Source organism: Rhipicephalus sanguineus, chromosome 11 (genome assembly GCF_013339695.2).
Source record: "Rhipicephalus sanguineus isolate Rsan-2018 chromosome 11, BIME_Rsan_1.4, whole genome shotgun sequence".
NCBI classification, from domain to species: Eukaryota; Metazoa; Arthropoda; class Arachnida; order Ixodida; family Ixodidae; genus Rhipicephalus; species Rhipicephalus sanguineus.
This window is the reverse complement of record NC_051186.1, coordinates 21395435-21420833: the sequence shown is the minus strand read 5'-3', so window position 1 is coordinate 21420833 and position 25399 is coordinate 21395435. Positions and strand designations below refer to the sequence as shown.

Genomic DNA, 25399 nt, shown 5'->3' with positions numbered 1-25399 from the left:
AAACTAATAGTTCCGGTCGGCTGCTTCTCGCGGCGCGGTGCGGTCTATGGCGTCTGGGTGTAAGCGCATTGATACTGTCGTTACTTCGCTTATGTCGCATTGATATTGATACTTCGCATTGGTACTGTCGTTACTTCGCTTCGTGACTTCGCTTATGTCGTTTTTCCATCAAATCAAAATTAAACTGAAAGGAAAAGCCGGCAAGCCCTCGATGCAGCCGATTGGCACGGCATGTACACTCAGAATACGCTATTAGATAACGAACTCCGTCATTGGAATCGGAATAACACGAAAGTAAAGCGTGCCCTTACAGGAGTAACTGAATGTTTACTCTACATTGATATAAGAGAGTTTGCGCAATGTATATTGATGTCTGGCAGCTATAGCACCGTTTAACGTGGATGCAACCACTTTGATGATTGGTGGTACATTTCCATCCCGACGACTAACGTCCATGTTAAATGATTAAACAAACCCTTGTGGTAACTGTAGTAGTTAACGGTGGAAGCGTAATCAGAAAACGAGGCGTGATAGCCAGAAGAGCGTCGCATATTGGACGCAGAACTTGGTCGCCATCCCGCGGCATGTTAAAATGTGATTAAACACCACGGCCAGACTAGAGGGAAACGCAAAGCGCGTCGTGCCGCCCCGGTAGCGTATTATGATTTCCTGGCGCGGCAGCGCACGCGAGAGAGAAAAAAGGGAGAGCGAGGAGGACGCCAGCGGCTCCTCCGCGACCGCTTGCGCGCTATTGGTTCTCCTCTTAGGGTCACGTGGCTGGGCACGCGAGAGCGTTTACGAACGCACGCACGCAAGGAGTAGTGGTTACGGCTGTTCCATCGTACGGAAGCACCCTTCTCCTAGCCGCGCGGCAGATTCGCGCCACGCACATGGCGGACGCTCAAGTACGCGCGCCTGTTCCGAGTTCCGCTTGCCCATCTCACGTTGAGCGGGTTTCAATAAACGTGCTTCCGAGTGACATGTTGGACACGAGTACGCCTACGTGCGAAATAAACGCCAGATCTCATAGCCCATGTAACATCGAACAGGTTTCGATGAGCACGCGGACGTTCACGCGTAAGTTAGACGCAAGTTCTAACTGCCCATCAAACGTGAAGTGCCTCCGCGTCGACCTGTGCACGGACGGCGACGCACACGAGTGGATCGCCAGCTACAGTAGGAAACCAACACGACATGGGTCGTCGACAGGGAAACCCGAAATCCAAAGAGGTAAGTTGACGTGTTCGTTTCTTCTACAAGTGGTGAGGCCAGTCTAATAATAAGATTTGATGATATCGACGCCAATTGCGAAAATGCTAAATGCGAAAGCGCTAAATGCTCGCTCATCGTATCGAAAGGCGCGACGCTAAGGGTGACCGCGTGGTCTAGGACGTACAGTGACATGTAGAAATGTTAAATGGGGGCGTAAACACGCTAAACACGCAAAAATGGACTGTCGAAAATGCAAACATTACATGGCCGCAGGCCAAATTTTTATGATATATGGTGTTTTACCGAAAATAAATAATGGAAATAGGCGTTTTGCTCAAATAGTCAAAGTTTTGAGCAAGTGGGCGCACCCCGAAAAAAATTCCTGGCTGCAGGCCTGCATGGCCGTATGCTAGGGAGTGCGTTGCTTGCGGCGCGATCCGATCTGCCACTCAAACTTTTGAACGAGCCAAACGGGCGACAGGGCCGCAAATAGGAAAAGTTGGTTATAAAATCTTCTGCATTAAGCATGGTTCAATGGACGCGGCTATTTCAGGCATGGCTTTCCAAATATGGAAAATAATCACACAATATCACCAAACTTCACAGTGAAAACAGAGGCCTCTTGGTTTCAGTTCAAAACAACCTTTCAAGTACACTAATCGTACCAGTCATTGACAGTTTTGCGGACTTCAGCAGCGGCATTTCCATGCTGCAGCTGCGGCTTTAGTGCACAATATCATTGCAGCATTCAGTCCAAAACACAGCGTCGCGCCTTTCGATACGATGAGCGAGCATTCAGCGCTTTCGCATTTAGCATTTCCGCGATTGGCGTCGATATCATCAAATGTTATTATTAGACTGGGCCTATTCGCCACTTGTAAAAGAAACGAACACGTGAACTTGCCCCTTTGGATTTCGGGTTTCCCTGTCGACGATCCATGTCGTGTTGGTTGTCCTACTGTATGTGGCGATCCACTCATGTGCGTCGCCGTCCGTGCACAGGTCGACGGGGAGACACTTTACGTTGACACTCGGAACCACGTTGCTCATCGAAACTATCGAAACCCGCTTGCAGGCGCCCTCGGCGCGCGTATCTGCGGCGTCTCGGCGTGGCGAGGGGTGCTTCCGAACGATGGAACAGCCGTAAACACTCCTCCGTGCGTGCGGAAACGTAAGGGAATATACGGCTCTACGGCTCTGTGCATGACGTACGCGCACATGCAAACACAACGCGGCTAGCAGACGACGCGTGGAGCAATCCACACTAAGCGCGCTTCAGCCAGTAGCCGCCAGGCGGCGACTCCGCTCGATCTCGCGGCCAATAGACCGATCTCACCAGATGATCTGCGCATGCGCGAGTTTCCGACAGCGGCACTGCCGCCATCTTAGTTGGAGTACTCTGAGCGCTGCTGGTGCGGCTGCTTGCTGCGTGCTTCAGGTGTATTGTCGTTTGGCATGAATCCTCGGCACAGAAGACAATTGAACGCTGTGTTAAACTGTGTCCGGACCTCTCATGTATGTTATTTATTTCAGGTTACACTGCATATCCTAGCTTGAAGAGAAAAAAAAAGAACAGTAGACAACGTTTACATGTGACCAGGTCGGTCTCGTCGTGTTGATGGGCGCGCGTCGCTTCACTGAATAAGTATTAGTTAAAAAAAATAAAGACGAGAAATCATGTTCCTGTCTTCATGAGAGCAAAAATCTTTAGTGAGCGTCAGCACGCGAGCGATACAAGTTACAGTGTGCGGAAAATAACTTGCCCAAACGTAGAACTCTCCGCGACTACGAAGACGGGAAAAAAACAAACCGATGGGACGAAAAAAAAGAAAGCTTTTTGCGCTTCTTTTTTGTTCAAGCAGTACTTTCAATGTACGTACACTGTGTTGTCAGCGCAGGACTTCGAGCACAGTGATGCGTTAAACGTGAATGAATATCAGACGGTCGCCGTGAAGGAAGCGCGCCCGCGGGGCGACGACTAGCCGCATGCCGTTTGCAAAAGTTTAACGTCACGGAAATCTTGTGAACGGCAAAATATTTCCTGCTGCACAAGGGATGGATGAGTCAGTAAGAGGTTTTGGTGACACACACAATGTGGCGGATGAGCAGTAGCCCGCTCAGGACGGCGGCGGCAGCCTCAGCTGATTGCTCGGCGCCGATGTCGTCGGCCTATACTGCTTCGAAGCTGCAGTGTATAGGTATGTATACGTACGTTAAGAGCCGCTTACGCTTACATAAGAAGCTAAGCTTTGCTACCGCTGTTGCTGCTTTAAGCTGCGTTCGCTATAATATCACATTTTGAAAAGAATAGGAAAATCCTGGCGGCGAAGTTGGCTGCGATGCCGGCACGGTCGAGTTTTCGCCGTGCACTCAATGACGCGAGCTGTAAACGTAAGTTTGGCTTGTATCACAGGTATCGTTCACGCTAGACACTTCACAGTGGTGATCATTTTTGATGAGAGGTCGGTTTAGGTGTCGCTATATATTTGAGCGATTTCTGTTTTGCCCGGAAAACACGTTGTATCCAACCTGTCGCCGCTGGCGACGATCGCCCCGACGAGGGGATCGAGCACACGTTGTATGAAGTTTTGCTGTCGCTGATCGGCACATCAGTAGCGCAGAAAGCTTGTTATGACGCAGTAGACTGTTGCTAAATTAAAATGCATTATACACACGGAATTCACAAACACGGTGAACAATACGTTGAAAGTTCGCGGTAGTTGCCGCTCCGTCCGACTTCGTTGGCTGTCGCACACATTCCTGTCGGAGCTTGACCTCCTTTGAAAACACGTAAAATCCGAGTCATTTTGCTTCAGGTTGCTGTTGTAGCATCTCAGCTTGCAGCATGTGAACCCAACCATCGCGATTCATCCAAATACGGCCCCTAAAGTTCGATAATGCAGCTCGCCGATGCACCAGCTATATGCAGCTGAACGTACCGAGTACTCTGACATGCTCTGCGGCCGCGGTGGCGTAGTGCAACTCGCGGCGAGATCGGTCTATACTCGCCGTTAGCACGCTAAGGCAACGTTTATACGCTAAGGCGCGTGGCCGAATTGCAGGGTTGCCAGATTTGGCTACTTCACGCCAAATTGGCTACTATTAAGAGGCCGCGGGGACAAAAAATGACGTTGGCTACTTGGCTACTTTTTGGCTATTGTTCTGGCACTGGCATCAACAGCTAATATACGCTAAAAGCTAGCGCTACTATAAAAAAATAAGTGTGCATTTGCAATGCAGGCTGCGGATCCCTCGGTGTACTCTGTATACCGGAAGCAATTGCGTGCGCCCGAAACGCGTCACGGCCGCCATGATTTTCATATTCACTTAGAATTCATCTAGATTAGGCACGCCAACGTAGCTAGTGGGGGACTCGTTGAGGCTTTCTAGCCGCTATCCGCCTCGAGCGCTGCTGCTTCGAGCTGTACAGGTGGCGCCATTTACGGCGATCGTTGACGAAAAGTGGGTGCGCGTGACTCATAGAAGCCTTGAGCAAAGCGAACGCTACTTGCTGTTTTTGCATTGATTTTTCATTCTGGTTTGATATTTGCGCTGCCGACGCTGCTGCACTAGGCAGCCATGACGTTTGTTACATCGATTGTTCAATTTTATTTGTTTGAACATGACAGACCCTTTTTTTTATTTCTGTGCGCGCGCGCGATGCACTGCATGCGTATCTTACGTGCATGCGTCTAAGCTGTTGTTTGCGTGATCTGTTAAAGGGGTACTGACACGAAAATTTTCACTTGTCGTTATTTTGCGGCAAATGAAAGGCCAAACCCTCAAGACCCTATAAAATGTAGTGCTAAGCGCGAGTGCACCCTGAAGAAGTAATTACAGTGTGTTTTTAAAAGCTAGTTTCGGTTCCTACTGTACCCTGACGTCACAACACGGTATGAGCTTCTCGTCACGTGCTCGCACAATATACAGTGACGTTTCTACGGCCGCTCCACAACGTGGCTCCGTTGGTGACGTAGAAGCGGCCATTTTGAATGTTCTGGTGACGCACAAGCGGCCATCTTGGAAGTTTTGGTACCTGACGTCATCACAACTAGCCAGACTGCTGCGTGAAGTCACCAGAATTAGTACTGTAGCCTGACGTCAAGCTAGTGTCGATGTCGGTAGGTGCGCCATGGAAAAATTGACTTTAATATCAAAATTAAATATCTTATCAGCATTTGCAGAGCTTCACACTTGCTCAGAGCCGTCTCTGCATACAGGATATTTGTATGGCGGAGTACACTCGCCTTCGAAAAAAGGTGTCAGTACCCCTTTAACACAGACGAAATAAGAGCTTTTGCAACATAAAACAGACTTCTTGTTTTATTGTATACCCTAAACAGTACAACAATGCACATTATGGTGTACGCCCACTTAGGAAACACACAAAACACACGCTTTTTTGTCTCGCCCAGCACTTAACTATACAGCTAATTATGGCAAGAAAACCGAAAGCAAACTTCTTTAACGTTGTAACAGGCGTCACGCAGCTGCTTAATAATGTCTGAAGGTACTAGAGCAAATGACCAACATTCACACAGTGCTTCCTTAGTTATTTCACAGACCGTATTAATAATATGAAAAACCTCAAACTGCATCACAATCACATATTTCTGAAAAGCTAGTAATTTTTACCGTCGAAGCCACAATCCTCCCAGTGCCGCGAAGCATGCTGGCTAAAGTGAATTCGAATATGTACACTTGACTGTCGGTGCAGCATAATTGCCAATTTTCTAGTCCTAATGCCTCCTCCAGGAAGTCACTTGGTTTTTTTTTTTTTTTACTCTATTGTGATGTGATGAACATTCCTGTGATGTATATTTTTGTATATTTAAGTTTCAAAACGTAGTGATAATTCAGCTAATCCGAAATCACGTTTGGCTACTTTTCTGGCTCCAAAATAAAGTAACGACTGCTAGTTGGCTACTGTTCTGGCTACTTTGTTTAATTTCGTGGCTCTTTTTCTCTTGGAGGATCTGGCAACCCTGCCGAATTGTCTAAAGCGGCGCAGGTTTGGATCTCAGGTCGCGCGCTTCGAAAGTGTTTTCTTCCGATTCATTTTTCTCTACGAACAAAAGGTTCATCTTTGCGGCGGCATCAACGCATTCGATAGCGATGAAGCTGTGTGTGACGTGGAGTGTTATCCTCGCATCGAGCTCACGGACATTAAGGACTACCTTGTTGACGGCACAAGCTTTGCAACAAGGCACGAGCTTAAAGCCTATAAACCGATGGACGCCCACAATTACGTGACTAGCGAATGGGTCCGACAGCCACGAGTTCGAGACCTCGGAGACGGCCGCGTCGTCGTCGGAAACGTGAGCGGTGCTCATGCTTCACATTCCCCTTACTCAGTGCTCGGACGAACTATTTTTGTCGCCGCAGTAGTGTCGCTCCATGAATTCTCTTTGTGCGGAAGGGCTTCACCGTTTGCAAGCACCTGTGGGTGACACAAGTGGCATAGTTCGTTCGTGCTTGAGCCCAAGCCGCTTGCGATCGAAAATGATCTTTGCTGCAGGGTCCAACGACACGCGTCGGGCAGTTGCGCGCCCAGAGATCACCTACGGTCACGATTGATTGAATCCTAGCCGATCGACCAAAAGCGGCCGTGTACTCGCTTATAACGTGGCGTTTTGCGCGTGTTGGTATGTCATACCGAAGATTATAGCGCATGAAAAAACACGGACAAAGGAAGACGTGACACACAGGCGCTAACTGTTGCACGTTAGCGCCTGTCTGTGTCACGTCTTCCTTTGTCCGTGTTTTTAGGGGCGAAGCTCCTTAAGACGGCACCCGTTCGTCCCTCGTAGTCGTAGTAGTCGTAGTGCGTAACCAGTCGTAACGCTAGTACCAGATCTCGACCTCCAAGGTGGTGCCGGTGGGAGATTTTTCCTGTGCGTTGTTGAACAATAAAAAATTCGCAGCGTGCGCGTTAACTAAAAGCCGAATTCTTCTGTCTCTCATTCCCCATTAGCAGCCACTGGCATGTTCCAGTAGGAAACGTTAGTAGAAGTAGAAGTGTGTTAGCTAAAAGCCGACTTCTGTCTCTCATTCCCATTAGCAGCCATTGTTTACCTCCAAGGTAGTGCCTGGTGAGATTTCTCCTGTGCGTGATTAAACAATAAAAATTTTGTTCAAAACGCCGTTGATTGATGAAATAAACCAACGAAAGACGCCAGATGTTTTCTAAAAGCAAAACGAAAGAACGCCAGATGTTTCTAAAGCAAAACGAAAAGACGCCAGCTGCTTAACGAAAGACGCCAGATGTTTTCTAAAGCAATGGTTTTCTAAACAATGAAAATTCACAGCGTACATGTAAAATTAAAGTGAGCTGCAAGTCGTCATAACTCATCGAACCTTTAGTATAAACGCGCCCGATCTCACGTCGGTGATGATGTACTGGGCAGAATTCACGGTTTACCGATGAACCTCCGCAGCTTCGCCCACTCATCATCATTCACTCCGTGGATATGCTGTGATTTTTTTTTCGTGCGCTATAATCTTCAGCGTGTACTCGCATTCCATCCGGACCTCAACAGGTTAATTTCCTAGGAACACGAGAGAACTATAGCGATCGTGCTTCGAAACAAGTGCGGTTAAGAAAAATATTTTTTTCCATCGGAAAAACTGTTAAAACTAAGGGTGTCACTGTTGCGTTCGACTTTTTAAAGCGAAGCTTAAGGGTCCCCAATTTTTTTCTAGTTCGTTCTAATGCTACTTTGTCTTTTGCTGTTGTTATTTGAATGACACAGCGGCCACCTGCTAACGTTGACTGATGTTGCACCGCTTTTTCAGGTTTGACACTCGCAGGCAGCCATCCAAGTCTTTTCGATTGATGCGTTGGAGCCACTCCGCTCTTCGTCGCTGCGTGACGTGTTTCGTGTGCTTGCATTGGTTTACAATAACTTCAGGTATGGAAAAAAAGCCGACATCAGACACGTTCTCATCACCAAGCTTCTTTTTAGAGTTGTAGCAACCAAATACGGCACAGTTCACCATTGTTGGACCTCAAGAATCTCGCATGGACGTGCACTCGCGATCACGTTCATGTGACCGCTTGCCGGGTCGGCCGGGCGAGGGGGACCACAAAGATGGACGCGCTGCCTTTCCGACGCTGGCGCCATCTCGCGGGCCACGCCCCTGTGCAACCTACCCATACTCGCCGTTAGCACGCTAAGGCACGTGGCCGAATTGTCAAAGCGGCGCAGGTTTTTGGATCTCAGGTCGCGCGCTTCGAAAGTGTTTTCTTCCGATTCATTTTTCGTTGTGGCTTTTACATATATATGTACATACATATACATATCCGGAACATGACGGCGACGGCAAAAATCAGCCGAGTGTCCCTATAATTGCTATCGCAATAAAATAGGTATGCCGTAACTTGTCATGCATTACAACTTTCTAATATAAACAACTGCCCTCAAGTCAATAACTAAAAAGTTAATTATTGAGTTTTTGTTAATGAGTCGCAATAGTGTCGTTTCAGCTGCGGCGAAGTATTCGCCACGACGTAGAATTCCTCTGCGAATACGACAGGAAACTTACTGTCATAGGATTTGTATAAAAAATGTGCATTTTCTAAAAAAAACACCCTGTATTACTCAAGATATATTATTACTAAAAAGTTCCAAGTATTTTTGTGACAACAATGTTCATCAGCTTATACTTATTGAACACTTCTAAAGAAAAGTATCTCAGTACTTGCAATGGCCATGTCTATCATGGGCAAGAACAATGATAAAACGAGACACCCGGAGCATTTATTCTTTCAAGCTTTGTTATGCCATCAGAACAACACTGGAATGGCCATAGTTTGGACATCAGGTGGGGACTGCGCAGGCAACTATTTCAAGCAAGTCCCTTCCCCCTCAAGGTGTGGTCTGGAATGCCTCTTACAGCGCTTTGATAAATCCTCTTTGGAGCCAACACGTTTTTCTTGCATCCAGGCAATGCTCTTCACTTTGGCTTCAGCTTTTTCCCCCCAAACTAGAGAAACAAAAAAAGAACTCTCAGTACACAACCACATTTGAAAAAAAAAAAACATTTGCTGGCTGTAGAGTTTTTATCTAGAGCAACAATTTTTTAAGCAAGAAGTGCCGAAAACTGGCAACTAGTAAGAAAAAAAGGAGCGCAACGTTTACAAATCCACAACTCAGTTTAAAGAAAGAGAGATGCTACAGTCGTCAATCACCTGTGTTACAGCATCCAAATTTGACAAATGTGATATGGATTTGCACCTTATGTGAATTTGTTGCTACGTTTACGAGGGCTCTTCAGATGACTCGCATACAAATGAAAGGGAATTGTCTGAGAGGCTCGTTTTTCTGTACACAGAAAACATGGCATATTTCACAAGTAACAACAAACTGTGGGAATCAAGTGCTGCATCATACATTACCACCTTAACACTCTTCATTAACTGCCTTATTTACTCGATTGTTTCATGCGGTTGTCCGAACTAGCCTTTGATATTCTTATTCGCATATATACTTGATCCTTTTTTGCTTTTATATATGAACATGCATTCTAAGCTGGAACTCACGGCGACATACCGCATTTTGTATTTCTGTGACTGTGCATGTGCTGTGGATAAGGGACACAAACTTAGTAAAACCAATTTGTGGATTTTTGTCTGCAATCTTGCCATCTGTACCTCGTATGAATACAAAATAAAGTTCAAGGTGTGTGTGATCGAGAGACTGATGTCATGTGGCACACACTTGTCTTGAGTTATTGGCCTCATAAGCTCTCTCACTCCGCTGTACAACACATTAATTTCATTGGTCTGTTTGAAAGCTGCAGTGACGGTGTTGAGGAAGAGCAAGAATACACTAGCGGTAGTAGAACAGTCAACGAGTGCTTTGGATCATGGTCACAGCAAGCCGCAAGCCGAGTCACGTCACGTGAACAAGCCTGCATCACTAAACAAAGTCAGCCAAGAATGGCTTCACGCTCTCAGTCTCTCCTTGTACTGGAGGTTGCATGATCTGCAAATGCAATGGTGAAGCAAGCAGCAGCACCTAATCCTACCTCGTCACATCAACAGTGTGAGCCAGTGCGGGAATAGCTGTATACGGCCACGGGATTTGTCCGCTCTATAAAAAAGACAAGCTTAGTTCACCACCTTGGTCGAGGACGAACTGTGGCGTAAGGCATCGATCTCATCCTTCTGCTGAGTCAGCTTCTCGTTCATGCTGGCGAGGTGCTCACTCATTGTGCTCAGCTGGTCCTCGTAACTGTGCGCCGTCGAACGCATCTCATCCTGCACATCAGCAAGAAATCAGCCACAGATCCACACAGTTCCACAATGAGGGATATATACATTTTAACCCTAGTCAAGAACTTGAGAAAAGCTCATCTGGTCAGGTAGCATGTTGCACTTAATGAAAATTACGGTCATTGACCAAGAGAAAAATAATGGTTTTGACGTTTTGGAACTTGTACAGGTTCCTAGTTCACAACACAGTGGACGTAGTGCCGCTGTCCAGTTGAGTATGTAGTATATGGTGAAATATGCTTTAGTGGATGGATGATTTACTGATACGTGCATCAGTAAACCATTCATCACCCTCTCGGACAAATGGCACGCACAGGGGGTGCTAATGAGTCATGCATTTGCTGTCGGAAACTGTTTTGCTTATCACCACTAACTTGCTTACTTCCTGCTTTCACTTTCTGTTATCCCCAAGTATATATTGTTGCGGTGAAAAGAACGAGGAAGCTGGTCCCATATTAGAGGAAGACGACGCCTCTTACTGCCGCTTGGGCACCAGCTATATTTATCGCAAAAACACCAACTCTGCACTCGAGTGCCTGTTTTCTTCGTGCAACATTTTGGTGGACGTGCAGGGTACCAGTACGGAACTTTGCAGCGGACGTCATCTGCCTGCCGCCACGATGGCACACCGCACACCCACCGTCAACTTCCGTGCCAGCGGTCTTCCTCACTCATCCACAGGACCCTGGGCCATTTTGTGGCACGGATCAGACTGATGTCGAGCAGTGGCTAACACTACGAGAGGGTGAGTGACAGCTACAGGTGAGACCCGACCCTCATGCTAGCGAACCTGATATTTTATCTTAAGGCAATGATGACACAGATGAAGCTGACCTAATGAGCTGGGACGTCTGTAAACAGAAAATGCGCGATCTGTTTGGGCATCACAAGTTTGGGCATGCCATCACTCTGCTCGGTCCGTCACACGAACAGTTACCAGGTTCCCCCAGCCACTCGCAGCCAGACGCAAAGCTTTGTTCCACCCCGCCGCAATCCAACCGAGTGGCGCACCGTGGACGATCAACCCATCTGCTTTAAAAGTTCTCGTATTGGACACATTGCCCGTCACTGCCGCAGCCGCTTGCCGTCACCTTCTCGGTGGTCGTCTCTTAGTCACTGCCACCAGCCGCCGGACAGTCATACTTTCTCGCCCTACACGCCGACTCGGAGCATCAACGTCGACAATGTCCCGCCAAGGTCCAGCCGCTCCCCGTCTCCGCAAGGTCGTCGCTCACATTCACCTCTCATTCACTGCTCCTCGTCACCATCCACAACCGGCCGCTTCACTTCTGGAAACTAGGCGGCGCAGCTCCCGGAGGTGGCGCTGCAACTAAGACCCGGCCTTCAAATCCTCTACTCTAATGCCTACCGACCTTGCCTACATGTGGAAACCTACTGGACGTGGAAGTTGATGGTGTTCATGTCACATCTCTTGTCGACACAGGGGCGCAGCTTTCTTTTGAGCGCTGCTCTCCGTCGAAGGCTCAGTAAAGTTCTGACACCCGCCGCGATGAGCACAGTACGAGTCCCCAATGGTGGCACTGCAGCTGTTTTTGGAATGTGTACAGCACATGTTAACTAACGTTGGTGGCCACTATGCCATTGTTTTATTTATTGTACTCGAACAATGCCCGCACGATTTCATTCTCGGCATAGACTTTCTTTCGAAGCACTCAGCCCAAATTGATTGCTCCGAAGGAGTTGTACAGCTGGATCTGCCGTTCTCTGCCAACGCCGCAACTTGTGCATCACCCCGTTTATGTTCTGCTGAGCTCGCTCGCCTGTCCCCACAAGTTGCTACAGCTGTTCTCCTGACGCCCTGTCCTCCCGTCCCAGATGGCGATTATGTCGTGCCGCCGCTCACCGACGTGGTTTTGACGCGAAATATTGCCCTGCCAAGCACCATAATCCACATAATCGAGAATAGGGCTTGCGTCCCATTCGTCAATTTTGGATTTTCTACACACGTGCTTCCCCATGGCATTGCCATGCCGCATATCGCCCCTTGGCGAGAATATGAGATCTCTTCTTTGGCCAATGAATCCCTCTCCAGTACCAGCACACCTTTGTCGCCTACTACTTCGTCCTCGTCGTCTGCGGACAACATTTGTAAGATGATTGCCCCTGATCTTCCTGGAGAACAAACAACAGCTTTTCGTCACCTGCTGTCATCTTATCGGGATATCTTTGACTTGAACGACCGCCCTCTCGGACAGACATCTGTTGTCACCCATTGCATCAACACCGGTGACGCAAGCCCCATTCGTAGGAGACTATATTGCGTCTCCGCTGCGGAAAGGCCCATCATACAAAAAGAAGTCGACAGATGATGGACAAGCACATCATTGAACCATCGAGTAGCCCATGGGCATCCCCGGTGGTCATAGTAAAGAAAAAGGACAACACGTGGCGCTTCTGCATCGACTATCGTCACCTCAACCGGATAACAAAAAAACATGTGCATCCACTGCCCCGCATAAATGACGCCCTTCACTGCCTTCATGAATCTGACTACTTTTTCTTCAATTGATCTCTGTTCAGGCTATTGGCAGATTAGCGTTGAAGAGATGGACCGAAAAAAAAACCGCCTCCATAACACCAGATGGTTTATACCAGTTCAGTCATGCCTTTTGGTTTGTGCAATGCGCCAGCTACATTCGAGCGCATGATGGACTCCCTTTTGCGTGGCTTGAAGTGGTCAATGCGCCTGTTACCTCGACGATGTGATCGTGTTTTCGTCGACTTTTCAAAGCCACCTGCAGCGCCTCAGAACTAGCCTCTCTGTGTTTCGCGCTGCTAGCCTTCAGCTGAATTCATCTAAATGCCATTTCGGTCGCCACGAAATCACCGTGCTCGGACATCTCGTAAACGCAGCAGGAATCCAATCTGATCCAGAGAAAGTTCGTGCTGTGCGAAATTTTCCTATTCCTTCTTCGACGAAAGATGTTCACAGCTTTTGGGCTTATGCTCTTACTTCCGTCGCTTTGTAAAAAAATTTGCCGACATCGCTAGTCCTCTGACCGACCTTCTTAAGGATACCTCTTTGTTCTGGGGACCACACCAAGAGCAAGCGTTCTCTACCCTTATTGAGCGGCTTACGAGTTCCCCCGATTCTCTCGCACTTCGACCCTTCCGCGTCCACTGAAGTGCACACTGACGCGAGTGGTCATGGCATCGGCGCTGTCATCGCTCAGCATCAACAGGGCCACGACCGTGCCATCACCTACGCAAGCCGCCTTCTCTCCACGCCCGAACGCAATTACTTGATAACTGAGCGAGAATGTCTTGCGCTCGTTTGGGCTGTCGCGAAATTTCGACCATACTTGTTTGGTCGTCCCTTCCGCGTTGCAACTGATCACCACGGACTCTGCTGGCTCTCTTCTTTGAAGGAGCCAACTGGACGACTTGTACGTTGGGCATTGCGTCTGCAAGAGTATGACTTCTCCATAGTGCATAAATCTGGACGCATGCATAACGACGCTGACTGCCTTTCTCGCAATCCCGTGGATCAACTGGACGACACCGATGCTGACGTGGACATCTCTACTCTGTCCCTATCCGGCTTTCTCCACATCGGTGACGAGCAACTACAGGACCCTGTTCTTCAGAACCTTATGGACCGCCTAAGCTACGCGCCCACCGACCCTTCTCTCCTGATGTTCGCCTTGCGTGATGAAATTTTATACCGCCGCAACGTTCAGTCTCGTGGCCCTGAGCTGCTACTAGTCGTTCCCAAGCATCTGCGACTGGCCGTGCTCCAGGAACTTCACGAGGCTCCTACTGCCGGACATAGGGGCATCACTCGGACTTACGATCGCGGGAGGCGCCGCTTGCTCTGGCCAGGTCTCTATCGTTCTGTGCGTCGTTATGTTGCTTCTTGTGACCTGTGCCAGCGCCGGAAGATGCCTGCCTTGCCTTCCGTTGGTTTGCTTCAGCCTACTGAAATCCCTACAGAGCCATTCTTCCGTGTGGGCCTCGACCTACTTGGCCCGTTCCCTATTTCTACCAAAGGAAACAAGTAGATTGCCGTCGGAACAGATTATGCAACAAGATACGCCACTGCGCGAGCGATACCGACCAGCTGCGCTACAGATGTTGCCAGCTTCTTACTTTACGACGTGATCCTGCCCCTCGACAGTTACTCACGGACCGAGGCCGTTACTTTTTGTCGAAGGTCGTCCATGACCTGCTCGGCTCCTGTTCTACCGAACACAAGGTCGCTACCGCATACCACCCTCAAACGAATGGGCTCACCGAACGCCTGAACCTCACTCTAACTGACATGCTTGCCATCAGGTCGGTCCACTGTTAAAGGGAACAATTGCGTTCAGGGCATGTCAGGATATCGCTCTCTTGCAACAGTACAGTGGCTTAGATTTACATAAGACTACTGGTGGTTGACAGTTCCGACTCCCTTTGACAGACCAGTACCTTGAACGAACAACGTTTCCACATCCACTTGGAATGAGGGGGCCAGCAAAATGAAGGGGGCTCATTCGAGTGTTCCCTTTAACAGTGGACCGACCTGTACGTTTCCGACGATCACCGCGACTGTGACGCCGCTTTACCGTACATTACTTTTGCTTATAATTCGTCCTGTCACGACACCGCCGGATTTTCGCCATTCTACCTTTGTATGGCTGCGACCTTGTCTTGCCTTTCGGCACGTTGCTACCCTCTGACATACAATTCTCAGCGACTGATTACGCCCACGATGCAATAACCTTGGCCGCCCATGCCTGAGAGGTCGCTCGTCATCGCCTCACAGCGTCGCAAGCTTCTCAAAAGCGACGCTACGATCATCGGCACCAAGACACAATTTTCGCCTGGTTCCCTTGTCCTCCTCTAGACGCCCTCTCGTCCTTTCTAAAAAGACAGGGCGTGCAAACACGGACAAAAGAAACCTTTGTGGTGTCCTGACTTCTTGCTTGTGTCCGTGTTTGCACGCCCTGTCTTTCTAGAATGAACACTTACCAACTAGCTCAGCTCTCTGTTATTCTAAACCTCTCGTCCTGTCGGCCTAGCGGAAAAACTCCTTTCTCGTTACTCTGGTCCGTACAAGATCTTGCGCCAACTGTGTGACGTGACGTACGAGATCGCACCAGCCGACGTGTCTTTGTTACCTCACGTCACAAGCGATGTTGTTCACGTCACCAGACTCTTATATACGCCTTATATACCCACATTAAGTGATGCGCCATGATTTGCACCGGGATGGAGCTAAACCTGCTGGGAGGGTGATGTTGCGGTGAAAAGAACGAGGAAGCTGGCCCCAGATTGGGGGAAGACGACGCCTCTTACCGCCGCTTGGGCACCAGCTATATTTATCGTAAAAACACCAACTCTGCACTCGAGTGCCTGTTTTCTTCGTGCAACAACATGTAATCTATTAATAGTAAACCTTGAGTTGGTAGTCTGCACTCATCTGTCTTGTTTGTCTGTTCTGTAAACCAAGATCATCATCTATGCATATCTGCAAAAGCACTGGAAACACTAGGGCACCAGATAATGCTTGTAAACTTGCCTCTCTTATACTTGTTCCCCCAATCAGAAGTACCTTTATCATAATAACTGTTGAGGTTTGACGTGCCAGAACCACAGTATGATTAAGATGCATGCCGTAGTGGAGGGCTCTGCAAATTTGAACCACCTGGGCTTCTTTGACGTGTACCTAAATCTAACTACACAGGCCTCTAGCATGTTAGCCTCCGTCGAAAATACAAGCACCACAGGTGGTACCGAACCCACAACCTTCGGGCCAGCAGCCGACCATTGTCACCACTCTACTACCGTCAGCTTCAGAGGTACCTTAAGATTCAGTAACAGTGCAAGAACATCGGAGGGGGTAGAAGAAAGAACAGAGCATTGGCTTCCAACATCGTATTCCTTTTCCGAAAGCTTCAGGCACATACAATAGGGCAGCTCAATTCTTTGTTTGTCATTACAGCCATGAATCACCGAAATAAAAGAAGGGAATTCTCCTGACTCTCTTGACCAAGTCTGTTCGTTACACAAAACCTCATTCATTGCCACTCAATGCCCCCTTACGCATGTAAAGGCGGTTCCAAGATACCTCCCATTTCAATTAAGCATATCTTCGCAGACACAGACTAAGTGGATGGGCCTATAACTCTTCGTATTTAACGCCTCATTTGTTGCGCATATTAATAAAATGGTGGCATTTTCTCATGTCTCTGGTTTTGAGTGTGACCATATAAAATCTCCTCCATCTTCGGTTGAGGGAGGCTATGTATTAGAGGTGTGCACGGGCTCCGGGTAGCCCGAAAGCCCGAGCCCGACCCGGCCCGCGGGCCGGGCTCGGGCGGGCCGACGTATATTCACCTCGGGCCCGGGCCGGGCTCGGCCTACTTGGAGTTTTACCGTGCCGGTGCTCGGGCCCGGCGCAGAGCCCGACTCAAGCCCGAAATATAGAGAATGAGCGGAAATTGTTTTCCAGCACGCATACAGCGCCTTTTCCGCGACCGCCCTTTACCGCGTTTCCTTTCCATTGCAGTTGTTCAGCGAGTGGAGCGACAGTAGTTAGAATGTAGCAGTTACAAAAGATGAGCTCTCCGATTATATCTCTATGGAATCGCCCTCCTGTCCATCTGAAGTATTAGACTTCTGAAACAAGAAGCAGCAGAGATAGGCCAAGCTTGCCAGGCTGGCAAAAAAATATTAGCAATTCCGGCGACAAGTGCAAGCAGCGAACGTAACTTCAGTTCGGCGGGCTACATAATGTAAAACCGCCGCACTTCGTTGAAGCCGGAATCGTTGACTGCTTGCTGCTTTTGCACGACAATTTGTAACCTGTGTGATAGATCAAGGCGCTTTGTTGGGCTAGTTGGTTATGATCCATGAGACTGTTTGGCGTAGCGCACACCCACAAGGACAAAGAAGGACACACACACACACAGCGCTAACTTTCAACTAATGGTTTTATTTTTGATCACACGTGTCCTTTTTATACAGCAAACAGGCGATCGATAAAACCAAGAAAACATGCAATAGTACAGCATTGACCGCGTGCACGTCATCACTGATCACATCTGCACCCACCTTCTTCAACGTGACATTTCAAGATACCTCTTTTCTTTATCGGACAAACCTAAAGAAGGCGCACTCACGCATTTTTCTTTCACTTTTTCAATTTCAAATGCCTCGATTATTTCCCGGGTTGTTTTGTCTCGAGCCCTATATAGAATGCGAGTGCTCGCAAACTCTGGAACGCAACCACACCTTTGGCAGTGAATGCCCAGGTGGCCAGACACAGCTTTGTTGACATTATACGAGTGTTCTCTGAGTCTCTGGTTTACACACCTTCCGGTTTGGCCAATATAGACGCGTTCACACGTGAGAGGAATAGAATACACTACTCTTTCACTGCAATTTACAAACTTTTCGCGGTGCTTGATTGTGCACTCGCGCTTCTCTTTGCTGTCCGCATTAACCTTTTTGCACATCCTTTGCAGACGTTCGGGAGCGGAAAAAACTACGTCCGCACCGGACTTTCTCGCTATCCTGCGCAAATTATGCGATATGGCGTGCATGTAGGGCACCACCGCAACCTTGGTTACCTTAGTGGCGGCTGTCTGATTACTGGTGTTCGCTCTTTCTTTTTTTCTGATATTTTCGGCGACGGCGGTTAACAGGCGCAGGGGATATCCAGAATCAATTAAACGTTTAGCCTGGGCCCACAAGCTCGCTTCAAGCTTGTGCCGGCACGATTTCATCAATGAACTCTGAAAACATGAACTTATAACAGCACGCTTTACCAACTTTGAGTGCGCAGATGTAAACGAAAGTACAGGCTTATTTCCTCGCGGTTCATAACCCCAACACACACCTGTTGACGAAAAATACAACCCGAGGTCTAAAAATCTTATGAAGTTGTCTTTTGGGACAACTTCATAAGATTTTTAGACCTCTTCATAAGATTTTTAGACCCTACATGCACGCCATATCGCATAATTTGCGCAGGATAGCGAGAAAGTCCGGTGCGGACGTAGTTTTTTCCGCTCCCGAACGTCTGCAAAGGATGTGCAAAAAGGTTAATGCGGACAGCAAAGAGAAGCGCGAGTGCACAATCAAGCACCGCGAAAAGTTTGTAAATTGCAGTGAAAGAGTAGTGTATTCTATTCCTCTCACGTGTGAACGCGTCTATATTGGCCAAACCGGAAGGTGTGTAAACCAGAGACTCAGAGAACACTCGTATAATGTCAACAAAGCTGTGTCTGGCCACCTGGGCATTCACTGCCAAAGGTGTGGTTGCGTTCCAGAGTTTGCGAGCACTCGCATTCTATATAGGGCTCGAGACAAAACAACCCGGGAAATAATCGAGGCATTTGAAATTGAAAAAGTGAAAGAAAAATGCGTGAGTGCGCCTTCTTTAGGTCTGTCCGATAAAGAAAAGAGGTATCTTGAAATGTCACGTTGAAGAAGGTGGGTGCAGATGTGATCAGTGATGACGTGCACGCGGTCAATGCTGTACTATTGCATGTTTTCTTGGTTTTATCGATCGCCTGTTTGCTGTATAAAAAGGACACGTGTGATCAAAAATAAAACCATTAGTTGAAAGTTAGCGCTGTGTGTGTGTGTGTCCTTCTTTGTCCTTGTGGGTGTGCGCTACGCCAAACAGTCTCATGTGTGATAGAGACTGTTCGTCGTGCGTCGTTTGATCATATTTGATATGTTCAATAAAATGCGAAATTACCGGAAAACGATGTTTTGTTTTCGCAGCGAACCTTCAAAAAGCCGGGCCGGGCCGGGCCGGGCCGGGCCCGGGATTGTGTTTTCGTACGTCGGGCCGGGCCGGGCGGGCTCGCAGCCCTTTACCGTCGGGCTCGGGCGGGCCTTCGACAAGGTCAGTGGGCCGGGGCCGGGCTCGGGCTCGGAAATACGGCCCGTGCACAGCTCTACATGTATTACCTTCAAATAGTGGGCCTTTGGGGACATCATAAAGAAAACAGTGCGCCTCCCTCAATGTGGCCATTACGTGAGCAGCGAGAGAAAGGGGTGAGGACAGCCAGCTTTGGGTGGGCAAAGTTACTTGGAATGATGAGCACATACACTGACCGTCAGCCTAAGTAGTGCAAAAGTCCTTGGGATCAGACCGTCTTCTACAGCATGAGCCCTCCGAAAAGAAGTCTCGATGTGCATAATCACTCATTCATTTTATTCATCGTGTGAATATTCTCTAAATGAAAAATCTGTGTACATGGGTTGAGCTGGAGCGCATTTATCTTCTTCAGGGCTGCAACTGCTGCAGCACTGAAGCTGCAGCCTTGAAGACCACTTGTCGCAACGTTGGCTCCAGCGACAACCAGTGTTCACAGATTTTTCAAGCTTCCATCTTCCCTGCCTTTTTTTTTATTTGGATAAATGCAGTGTGTATCACGTTTCTTACTAAGCGTACTTTTTTATTTACTCGCATGTTTTAGCACAGGTTGCAGTATTATGTGTTTCGCCGCATTATGACTGCACTCTTGTAATGATTACACCCTCAAATCTGGTCGTTAAAATTTGATTGTTAGTGTTTTCTCGCATAATTATGTCACCCAAAATTTGTCACACAACCCCAACAATGTTTTAACAGCAAAGCTGTTAAAGCTGGCAGTAAGACGTCCATTAACAAACAAACCCCTGCTGCGCCGTTGCCATAGCAACCACCACAGCTGCGCGCCACCTGTGCTAAAATTAGCCAAGGCCGCCGAGCCGTCGCCATAGCAACTGCCACAGCTGTGTACGTGCACACTGGCAGAAAGCATGCCGCGGCAGGATGGATGGATGGATGCTATGAGCGTCCCCTTTATAACGGGGCGGTAACATCTCTGCCACCAGGCTCGAAGAAAAAAAAAACCCTTCCTTGTTTTATGTTGGCCTAATACCTTATCCACATTGAGCAAATCTATGTTATTATACCAAAAAAATATATAAATTCGCGGTCCATCTCTTTGCCTCTTAAGGCAGAATGACCTTATTTTTCCCCATTATTTATTTTTGTACTTTATCTCTACCTTTCTGCCACCAATACTCTAACCGTCTATTACTTATTTCTATCGCGGACGTGTTCAGCTTTCCACTGTTGTCCCTAAAACCCAAGGCTTCCTGTAGACTCGTGCCCACACGTATACCTGGGTGAATATCGCCACATTCAATCAGTACATGTTCCATCGTTTCCTTAGTTCCCCCGCAGCCTGTACATTGTTCTTCTTCGTTACTGAATCTCGCTTTATAACTACGCGTTCCAAGGCAGCCCGACCTTGCTTCAAACAGTAAAGCGCTTCCCCTTGAATTATAATAAAACCTTTCCCTCCTTATTTCGTTTTTTCCCTTTCGGTAGTTACTCAGAGCCGGCTTCTTTTCCATCGCTGCCATCCAATAAGTCCTCTCCGCCTCTCTGACCTTCCGCTTAATGCTCCTTGTTGCCATATCGCCCGCACTGCTAGCCGTATATTTACTGGTGAGCCTCCTAGTTCTTTTTCTTCACTGCGTGTCAACGCTTTTTCTATACAAATACCTGAAAACCTTCTCTGCCCATCTACTCTTCTTCATTTTCCTCAGCCTCTCTTCGAATCTCATTTTGCTCTGAGCTTCCCTCACTTCAAAGCCTGTCCATCCCATATCACCCTTTACAGCCTCATTTGTCGTCTTCCCGTGAGCGCCCAACGCGAGGCGGCCCACCGTCCTTTGATTTACATCCATTCCTGATTGTACCTCTGACTTCATGCATACCACTGAGTTCGCAAATGTAAGCCCCGGGACCATCACACCCTTCCACAGCCCTCGAAGCACCTCGTACCTATTGTATCCCCATAAAGCTATGTGCTTCATAATCGCAGCATTCCTATTTCCCTTTGCTACCGATGCTTTCTCTTGTACCTCATATATCTATTCCCCCTCATTTACCCATACTCCGAGGTACTTGTACAGCGTCCCGCCCGTCGGCGCCTCCGCTCGGCAAGCAGCGGCAGCACATTGCCGGTGTGAGAGTCCCGAGACAAGAGTGGGTATGTTGAGGCGCCCACCGGCTCACTGCAACACCACCTAGATACGGTGGCCTAAACTGGTTGTACTCGGTAGGGCGGGTATGTCTCCCTTTTCCCGAAAGTGTCGAGAGACGACGAAGCAGCTCCGTCGTAGTATGGTGACGTAGGCGCTGGGGAGAGGAGGATTTGGAGAGGCCTTAGCTAGTCTAGGTGGTGTTGCCTAAACAGGCCTTGCTCACTGCCGGCTCGCGGCTTCCCGACAAACGGAAAGAGGTGGCGCGCGAGAGGAGAACAATGCCTGGTTGCTATGACGATGTCCGCGTGAGGAGGAAGAGGAGAAATAGAGTTTGCTATGTGCCCGAACTTGGCTATTTCTTTGCTTTTTTACGGCCCTTGGATCGACCAGCTTTGCTGTTGCTCTAGCTTTGCGCGGCAGTGCAAACTTCAATTTCTTCAGGATCCCACAAGCAAGAAAACAGCCTCTGAGATCTGTATTTGCGGTTAGAATATGGTACCTATGATGTTTTTAGAAGTAAAGTAGACTCTCAATAAACGGAAATCCGTGAACTCTTTCTTTACCGCGAAAAAATCGTTATTTTTCGTATGTCTCGGGAAGAGAGTTTTCGCCAGTTTGAAAAGTACTCCAGCGTGCATTGCGGCATACCAAATTATGCATAATAAAATGGTCTTTCCAAAAAAATATAAGTTGTAAAGCAACAAAAATACTGTGGAATGTATAAAAATTTTAAAGTGTGTAACTTTTTGTAGCCAGCTGATAAACACAGCAATCAAAAACACTATATATGCAAAAACACTCAGAACAAAGAAAATTCAGAATATACATTTTGAAGATAAATGACCCAGGAATCGTATAAAAAATAAGAAATGTGCTACACAATGTTTCTATTAAAATAGACAAAAAAATCTGAGCCGAGGTATTGCTTCACTGCTCGTGCAATGCGGTGAAGCATTTCCTGGTTTTCGTGAGACGCAGGTGCGCTCGTGCACTTTTCGCATAAAATTTGTTTTTTTTTTTACGAGAATAGCGTGCTGGTGTTCCAATACAGATGGATGCCCGCTATGTGAACAACACCTTTATAAATGAGACGTGCAATGAACTTCACCAGTTCGTCTGGCGTCACCTCTTCCCATGAGCCACCTCTCTCCGCACAGGCTAGCGTTCCAAAATATGCATCCAAGCATATTTATTCGTATTTTTGCATATATTATTAAAAAAAGAACGAAGTCATGCGCAGTCCTAAAACGCCTCGCACCGCTCTGTACTGCGGGGCCCAGATCTGCTCCGGCGGCCTTCTTGTCGTGAGGAGAAGCTTTGCAGCCGGCTCCAGCACATCGCCCCCAGCGACGTGTGGACCTCGGACGTAACCAGACAAACTCTTAAGATTGTGCACAAAGGTCAGCAGCTACGCACGCGCGGCGGAGGAGACCACTTGAGGCCGTAAATGAAACCAACCCCTGAACGGCTGCGGATGTCCCAGGCTGACGCAAAACATCGTCGCCATCAGAGCTTGAAGCTGACGTGCTGTCATCTTCGGACTCGAAGGTCGTCGTCACTAAATTCAGGTGCGGTGGCAAGATAGTTTCGAGAGGCGCGCGCTTGTCGCGGCGCAGGGGCGCACCCATGCGTGCGTGACGCCGCCGCCATTGGAGCGTTTAGCGGCACGGGATGCGGCCCTGTGTCTGATATACCAGAACCAAAACCGTAGCTGCGGGAAACTGGCTAAAAAGGCCAAGTCCACAAGTTGTACATGCGGCGGACCTTCAAAAATAATTTTGGGTAGAATAAATGTTCCTCGAACCCAAACAACAGCTCTCTAGTGAGTAGCTGGCAAAAATTTCAGGCCATTATTACCGCTCAACACTGTCAGATTGCGAACCATACACCATAATTTGCTATTTGACTTGCAAAAGTTCTTTTGATTACAGAACGTTGATGTTACTGAAGCATAACCCCGAGCAACAGGCATTTCTCCCAAGTTCGTAAGCCAAGCACATGCACCCCGAGCAATCTCCCAAGTTCGTAAGCCAAGCACATTTTCCCAACAACACACGCACATTGGTTCGCGTAAAGGTCTGTCAAAAATCACTATTTTGCCAAAACGGGCAAATTCAAACTCATTCTGAAAGCTGTGACAGGACTAACTAGCAGGAGGTGCAAGGCACACGAGAAACAAATTCAACGCGCCAAAATCGACAATTCAAAGCATCGATCACCGGTGATCGATCTGAATAGGCGTGGTGACGAAAGAGTTAAACGGAACTGTTGCTCAAATGGAACAACTGCCTCGGATATGATTGATTTCATACCTGAATTCTGCATCCCTGTTCATCTCTTGGTAAACAACTCCTGTTGAAATGAACATATTTTCCTGTTTTCTTTAGGTTCCGTTTAATGAGAGTCTACTGTAATTAGCAAAAGCAAGGCCTATGAGATCTGCTCCTCTTACCCACACCATCATCAGAGGTGCCTTTACACTTTTCTGTTCCTAATTGCATTACCTTTGTTTTCTGTGGAGCTGAGGTAAGAGCAACACTTTTGGAAGATGCTTCCAGAAGCACTCTTGCGAGGTGTAAGGCTATCCACAGACCACAGCGGTCTCGCATTGTGCCAACCAGTGTTGTACACGTTCCTCTGAAACAGGAACGAAACCTCGTTCCTTCCCAACCTTGAAATGCGTTCCCGTCACAAGTTCCTTCAATGTGAAAGGAACTCATCACAGTTAAATTTTGAAAATTGGAATGTGTCATTACATTAACGTTACATTTCTATTTTTGTTCAATATATAGTGTCGGATAATCATGAGGTAAAATAAAGCGAGCAATTTAAAGCTGACATCGAGCTACATATATGAATTTGACATCACCAGCAGCAGGTTTCATGTAGATAAAAGAAATATAAAGAAACGCTCCTGGACAAACTTTTTTAGAGACCACAGGCCATACTACACAGACATGTCTAACTGGAATTTTCGTGCTCGTCTCTTACAAGTGCAACACTTGTGGTATTTTCCACATCGGTCTTAAAATGCGCAGTCAGGATACTGCGCTTCAGATATTCAAATAGAAATTTCCACATATGCACCCATTAAAATGTCTTGCACAGGAAACCGCATCGAAAGGAGCAATACAGAGGCGCTTAATGGGTGCTAATTCAATATTGCATATTGAGTAGAAAATAATGCCCACGATACACATTCGCAACTTAGCAAATTCCCTTGTTCGCACTCAGCAAGAGTTGCACTAGATGTTGGTATCTGACCGACGAACCTGTTTTCTCGTCAGCACTTAGTTGGCAATATTAAAGAGCCGTTCCATCAAAGCATTTGATGGTACTGCCGTGTTATACACAAATAAGAACGAAGTCAACCGAGGTGGTAGGGGCGAGGGCAGGCGCAGCGGGCGCATCAAGAATGTAGCGCTGGATGTACGCGTATTGTTTATTGCATGACACAGATGTTACCGGTGCAGCAGCTGTCGAAGTAACCATTATAAACCGATAGCCATGGAGATAACTGGCATGTTGAAGGAATGCCTGCCGAAGCGCAACCATCGACGGCACCGGACAGGCGCCACTGCAGTGCCCTCGTCCACTGCGTTATGGTCCTCTTCCCCGCCATCTATGCAGCCGGGTTTCAAAAGACATTTGTCGATAGCTGCTGGCGGCATGCACGAGATACTAACGATCGAGCCAGCCACTAAAGACCATGGGACGTGAAAAGCAATCCCAGGAACTGTGCCGAAGCTTCGTAGTCGGTGAGTGCGCGAACATAAATCAATGAAACGTTGAAAATGTACGCTGCACGCAGCAAGGCGCTCCCTCCCATGGCGTAGAACGAAAGTATAACATCGCCAGCGTTACGTTGGGGCCCAAGGCCATTCATGCGCAGCAGGAGGCCACTGC

The 25399-nt window shown here is 47.9% G+C and overlaps 1 protein-coding gene across 2 annotated transcripts in view; it reads right to left on the bottom strand.

The window, feature by feature from the left end:
* Positions 1–8952: 8952 nt before the first annotated feature.
* The window catches only part of LOC119373741 (protein phosphatase 1 regulatory subunit 21), a 175310-nt gene continuing 158863 nt past the window's right edge, over positions 8953–25399 (bottom strand). For both annotated transcript variants that reach the window (XM_037643806.2, XM_049410767.1), the window contains exons 21-22: positions 10337–10474; positions 8953–9198 (exon numbers count right to left, since the gene is read on the bottom strand). In XM_037643806.2, the coding sequence (XP_037499734.1) occupies positions 9169–9198; positions 10337–10474 (168 nt within the window). In that variant the 3' untranslated portion in view covers positions 8953–9168. The remainder of the gene's footprint in view (positions 9199–10336; positions 10475–25399) is intronic.